At 46.3% G+C, this 6,700-nt stretch overlaps 1 protein-coding gene across 1 annotated transcript in view; it reads right to left on the bottom strand.

Annotated features, from left to right (window-relative positions):
- The window catches only part of LOC116686626 (titin-like), a gene marked incomplete in the record, with an annotated part of 242,683 nt that overhangs the window by 221,625 nt on the left and 14,358 nt on the right, over positions 1 to 6,700 (bottom strand). Inside the window, 7 exon segments of the mRNA XM_032511647.1 lie at positions 67 to 327; positions 1,143 to 1,403; positions 1,693 to 1,956; positions 2,525 to 2,797; positions 2,939 to 3,205; positions 4,265 to 4,543; positions 5,455 to 6,700. The exon segment at positions 5,455 to 6,700 is cut by the window's right edge and continues 451 nt beyond it. Of these exon segments, the coding sequence (XP_032367538.1) occupies positions 67 to 327; positions 1,143 to 1,403; positions 1,693 to 1,956; positions 2,525 to 2,797; positions 2,939 to 3,205; positions 4,265 to 4,543; positions 5,455 to 6,700 (2,851 nt within the window).

Here is a 6,700-nt window from a genome sequence, read left to right as displayed (position 1 = left end):
AATAATAATAATAATAATAATAATAAGATAACATAACATAACCATAGAAATGTTGTGTGGACGTACCCTCGACTTTGAGCGTGGCGGAGGTCTTGGACGTGGCGACCTGGTAGGTGTACTCTCCGATGTCGGTTGCCTTGGTGATCGTGATGACGAGGCGTCTGACGGCGCCCTGCACCTCGCTGAGCGTGTTCTCGGTGAAGTCCACGGGCTGGCCGTCCTTCAGCCACCGGCCCTCGGACGTGGGGTTGGCCACCTCACACTCCAGCACGGCGGTCTGGGAGTCGGCCACCACCAGGTCGTGCAGGGGCTTCGTGATGGCGCCACCTGGGGACAGGTGGTGGATCAGTCACAGGTCAGCACTACAACACCTACGTCTCCGTCCTCATGTCTGTCTGAATTAAGTGATCCTGAATGGACAATGCTTTATGGAAACTTAGAAAAATTAGATGAATTTCATGAATATGACTCAAAGGAAATCCGTTTGTCTCATCGGATTTTATCTTGTTGATATTCTTCTCATGTGATAAACGCTGATGGAAACCTTATCTGCTGAATAAATAATGAATTGTGATTAAGTTTTAGGTCATTTTATGGTTGCAGCCTGCCACAAAACAAAGAAGAAGAAGTTGTAGTTCATTAAAATTAATGAAAGTAGAGATTTGTACTTTCCAAAGAGCGTTGTGTGGAATCAATCATGTTATTTTGGGGAATTAAAAAGAACATTGATGTAGGACAACATGAGGACAACATGGGGACATGGGGACAACATGGGGACAACATGAGAACAACATGAGGACAACATGGGGACAACATGAGGACAACATGAGGACAACATGAGGACAACATTGGGACAACATGAGGGAACATGAAGGCAACATGAGGACAACATGAGGACAACATGAGGAGAACATGAGGACAGCATGAGGGCAACATGAGGACAACATGAGGACACCATGAGGACAGTATGAGGAAAACATGAGGGCAACATGAGGACAACATGGGGACAACATGAGGACAACATGAGGACAACATGAGGACAACATGAAAACAACATGAGGACAATATGAGGACAACATGAGGACAACATGAGGACAATATGAGGACAACCTGAGGACACCATGGGGGCTAAAGAGTCTTACCTGACACGGTTAGCATAGCGGCACACATCTTCTCCCCGGCGGCGAACATGTACTCGCCCTCCTCGTCCTTCATCGCGTTCATGACGATCAGCGTGTGGCGCTTGTTCTTGGACTCCATCTTGTACTTGGCGCTGGCTTTGAGCAGCTGTCTCTTGAAGGTCCAGAAGGCGTCGATGCCCGGGTGAGAAACCTCCACCTCGAATGTGACGTTCTCAGACTCGGAGCACTCCTTGTCCTTGATCGGTTTCAGGATCTGGACCGCTGAGACATGGAACAAGATTATTAATTTAATTGATCTTATTAATCTTTATTCAACCATGATGATCCAGCGTATAGAAATACAGCATATAGAAATACAGCATATAGAAATACAGCATATAGAAATACAACAGAGTCAGATCCCACATAGAGGAAAGGAACAGGTCACATGTGCAGTTCCGCAGCATTATAACATTACATTTATTAAATGGGACTAGATCATTACATGGAGAAGTTATTCCAGACCATGGAGTAAAGTAAGAAAGAAGTAGGAAAACAAAGGACAACCTACTCTGAACAGAAAGTGTGCAGCTGGTGTCGGCGCGGCCGACCACCAGTTTGTAGTGTCCCTCATCAGAGGCGTAGGTCCGGGTGAAGACCAGGCGCTGCTTGGCCCCCTTTGAGACCATCTGGACTCTGTCGCTGGGCGCCAGCAGCTTGTCGTTGTGGTACCATTTGATGGAGCTGATGTCCTGAGCCGAGATCTTGGTCTCCAGGACGGCCTTGGTGCCCTCAACGGCACTCATGTCCTTCAGGGGGATCAAGATGCCGATCGCTGGAACACAAGGTCAAATCCTTCAGAAAAGCTTCTCAGGTTGTGTCTTTCACATGCTCTAACACTCAGAAACGCCAGCAGACCAAGTGTTATATTTGCCAAATATTAATCAGATTGTCTCTGGAAAAAAATAAGATATGTACAAATGGAAGCAAGACTTTTTTAAGAAGGTCTGGGGAGGAAGGTCTGGATCTAGCAGAGGAAGAGGACTGAGTTCTGACTAATGACTAATGACTAATGTAATGAGATTAATGTAATGGGATTAATGTGAGCTCAGACTCTAAAATGATGAAGATACCTTAAATTAAATCAGTAATTTGGTACATCACTGTAAAATGTACTTTTGAAATAATTCATTCATAATTTTATTCATAAATTACACTCTTTATTGATCCCTATGGGGATTTTACAATTTACACTATTTTGTTACTACACACTCTGCACTTTGGTCTGTACTGGGACTTGAACCACTGACCCTCCGGTTCCCAACCCAACTCCCTATAGACTGATCTACTGCCCCCACTGAAGTACCCCCCCAGGATGTGAACAGAAGTCTCCGGTCTCTTACTCTGAACCAGCAGCTTTGCAGAGGTCGAGATCCCCTGATAAGGGACGTCAAACGAGTACTGTGCATGATCCTCCTTGTTGGTGTCTTCAATCAGGAGTTTGTGGATCTGTTTGTCGATAACGATGTGCACCCGGTCGGAGGCTGTGATTGGCTGTCCGTTCTTCGTCCAGACTCCTTCCACGTTCTCCTGGGAGAACTTGACCTCCAGCTGAGCGATGTCGCCCTCGCAGACGGTCAGATCCGCCAGAGGCTGGATCAGGGTCACGGGACGCACTGGAAGATTGAGACTAACACGTTAGGAACTGGATCAAAGCAGAAGCAGTCAGACTAGTCCTGCCTAGAGGCTGCAGAACCTGAGGACACCATGAGGACAACATGAGGACACCATGAGGGTAAATGACTTCCATAACTCACGTTTCATCTTGAGCGAGGCACTTGTCTTGAACTCGCCCACAGTGAAGGTGTACTTCCCCTGGTCCTTCTTCTCCACGTCTTTGACAGACAAGGTGTGTCTTCCACGGCGGGAGGACATGACGTATTTACTGCTGGGGGACAGCGGCTTGTCTCCAAAGAACCAGCTGCCTTCAGCGTCCTCCCGGGACACAACACACTCAAACTCTCCGGAGTACGTCTCGGGGACCTCGGTGCTCTCCAGCTTCTTCAAGATCTGCAGCGGTTCACCTGTTAGGACCCAATACAGAAGGAGTCTTAACATTTATAGTTATTAACACCTGTTAGGACCCAATACAGAAGGAGTCTTAACATTTATAGTTATTAACACCTGTTAGGACCCAATACAGAAGGAGTCTGAACATTTATAGTTATTAACACCTGTTAGGACCCAATACAGAAGGAGTCTTAACATTTATAGTTATTAACACCTGTTAGGACCCAATACAGAAGGAGTCTTAACATTTATAGTTATTAACTGATCAGGAAGGCTGGCTCCGTGATCAGCTGCAAACAGGACACATTTGAAGCTGTGGTGGAGAGGAGGTCGCTGAACAAACTGTTATCTATCATGGATACACCGACCACCCTCTCCACCCACACTGGTCCAACAGAGGAGCAGCTCCCTCTCCACCCCACACGGTCCAACAGAGGAGCAGTCCACCTCTCCACCCCACACTGGTCCAACAGAGGAGGCAGCTCCACCCTCTCACCCCCAATGCCACACAGAGGGAGCAGCTTCTCAAAGAGGCTCCGACAGTTTAAATGCCGCACGGACCGCTACCGGAAATCATTCCTACCTCAGACAATCAAACTCTTCAACACGTCATCCCTGGGGGGTAGATGAGACTCTGAGACACACAATACCAATAAGGGCAACCGGCACCAACTGGGTCATTACATTTTTTTTTAGCATACTTATATTTACAAAAGCTGCACTTTTTTTTTTTTTTTTTTCCATCTTGTATATACTAAAATATTGTTCTTACATTCTTATATTTTTATTCTTATATTTTGTTATTATAATTATTATTATTTCATGTATATTGTATGTATGTATATTTTGTGTGCTGCTGTAACACTGTAATTTCCCATTTTTTTTTGGGATCAATAAATATCTATCTATCTATCTATCTATCTAACACCTGTTAGGACCCAATACAGAAGGAGTCTTAACATTTGTAGTTGTTAACACCTGTTGATGAGTGGACCCATGACCCACATAGAGGCACATGAGGGCTAATCTTTAGGTTTTGGATTCTTTGAGCGTAGCCAGTTATTAGGACCCACCTTCAACTTGGAGCTTGGCGGTCGTACTGACGTCTTCGTCGATCACCTTGCAGGTAAACTCTGCGTTATCGCTCATGCTGATCATCAGCACGGACAGGAAGTGGACCTTTCTGTCCGAGTGCATCCTGTACTTGTCTCCGGAGAAGATCTCCACGTTATTCTTCAGCCATTTGACCTTGACAAACGGCTCGTTGGTCTCACACTCGAAGGTCGCCATGGTGTCCTTCTCCTTGGCGTTGACGTCCTCCAGCTTCTGTGTGAAGCTGATGACTTGCTTTGCTGAAACAATGAAAACAACAACTTTGTTACAAAATACACATTTCAAATTCAAAACTCACACAGTCATAGTCTGGCCCCCCCAACCCTCGGACTTTCCTCTACCCCCCTACTGGGCAATATCTTATATTTAATACCATTCATAATACTGATGTATAAATGTAAATATAATTTAATCAATGTGGAATATCTGTACTCCACACTGCATATCACACGGTACATAAAAACATACTTATATCTTTGTTAATTTATTATTTTACCGTGCACCTTAACCTCCTCCCCCCTTTTTCTTTTTGCACAACTTATTGTATTCTCTCTGTGCATGTTTATAATGACAATAAAAGGCATTATATTCTATAAATGCAGAATAAAGACCTCAATAAAGACGTCTGTGTTTTGTCCAACGAATGGACGAGATGCGTCTGTATTTCACTCAATTTTCCTGAGGTTAACCTCCACATATGGTGTCAAAACTTTCATTCATAATTGCCAACGCAGCCAAAACTACCCCCAATCTCATGGATGCCGATTCACTAATAAAAATCAATCTTACGTTCCAGAAATTGATCTTTTAATATCTTTTTTTTCATCATGGATGTAGAAATAAAAAGTACTACAAACAAACTTTTTAGTATATTGTACAAATAAATCGAGAGTTGCTTCATGCTTTTACAATTTTCAGCTCAAGTCCTCTGAGAATCTCTTTTATACCGAAGATCAACTGCTATTGGATCTGAAATGTCCCTAACCTGATGGAAATTGAAAATATAAGATCTTGTGAATCAGAATTGGACGGACTGGGGAAACCATCAGCAATACCCAGCCCTGGGATTAAGATCACAGACGCCCCCCTTAATTATTACTAACTACTAGAGGCCCCCAGGTCTGCAGGTAATCCTCATCCTGTCTGTTACCTTGCACCAGCAGGAAGGCGTGTCCTGAAGTCTCTCCTGCAGTGTTTGTAGCTTTAACCATGACACTGGCCGAATCCTCAGCTCGGACGTCTCTGATGGTCAGTTCACACACGTGGTCCTCGGGCCAGTACCAGTTAATACGCTCAGTCTTCTCCAGCTGGACGCCGTTCTTGAACCACTGGCACTGAGGGGCCGGTCTGCCCACGACTCGGACTCTGAACTTGACTTCATCGCCCAGTGCGACGGTCTGGCTGGTGATGCGCTCCACAATCTTAGGAGCTTCCATGCTCGCGGAGAGCTTGACCCTCTCTGGTTTTAGAGGTGTAGCTGTGAGTTTGCGGCGCTCGTCCTCTTTCTTCTTGTCAGCCGCCTCCTTCTCCTGCTTCCGGTGAAGCAGCTCCTCCTTGGTTTTCTTCAGCAGATCCTCGTAGGACTCGTCCTTCTTGCGTGACTTGAGCTCCACCGCAGTGATGGACTCGTAGTAGCCCTCCTCCGTCCTGCGTTTGAACTTGCCCCTCAGCTCGTCCGACTCCTCCGTGGATTTCTCATGGACAATTCTCTGGGCCTTCTTCAGCTTCACCACCTCCTTCAGCTGAGAGTCGTCTCCGGGTTTCTCGGCCTTCACCGCCTCAAATGATGTTTTTCCAGGTTCGGGTGCGGCCTCGGCTGCCTTGCCCTCCGGGGCACGGCGCAGATGAGTCCTGAAGTCCTCTTTCTGTTGGATCTCCAGCTTCACCGTGTGCTCAACTAAGCCAATGTTGTTTTCCGCCACCAGTCTCACGTCTCCTGAGTCATAGGATTTGACATCAGTGATCTCCAGGTAATAAATACCATCATACCGAAGTCTGTATCTCTTGCTTTTACGGATGAGTTGTCCGTTGAGGTACCAGTTGACCTTGGGCGATGGATATCCGGTCACTCTGCAGCGGAATCGTGCGGTTTCACCTTCCATCACTGCTGCTGTTTCAGGAAGAAGAACAATGTCTGGTTTCACTTTCTCAGTGGCTTCATCAGCAGTGACTCCGTAGGGTCCTCCCTCATGAGCCAGGCGCTCCATTTCGTCCATTCTGTGCGCTCCCTTCCTGCCTTCAGGAAGTTGTGTTTCCTCAACGAGGCCCTTCTCGTCTTTGACAACCAGAGTGGCCGAGGTCTGATCTGCCCCAAACTTGTTGGTGGCTCTGCAGGTGATGACGCCACTGTCTCTGGCGTAGGCGGCTTCGTAGTCCAGGCTGCAGTAGCCAAATTC

The sequence above is a fragment of the Etheostoma spectabile genome, unplaced genomic scaffold, assembly GCF_008692095.1.
Source record: "Etheostoma spectabile isolate EspeVRDwgs_2016 unplaced genomic scaffold, UIUC_Espe_1.0 scaffold406, whole genome shotgun sequence".
Lineage (NCBI taxonomy): Eukaryota > Metazoa > Chordata > Actinopteri > Perciformes > Percidae > Etheostoma > Etheostoma spectabile.
Note: the sequence above shows the minus strand (reverse complement) of the source record. Positions and strands in the feature narration are given on the sequence as shown.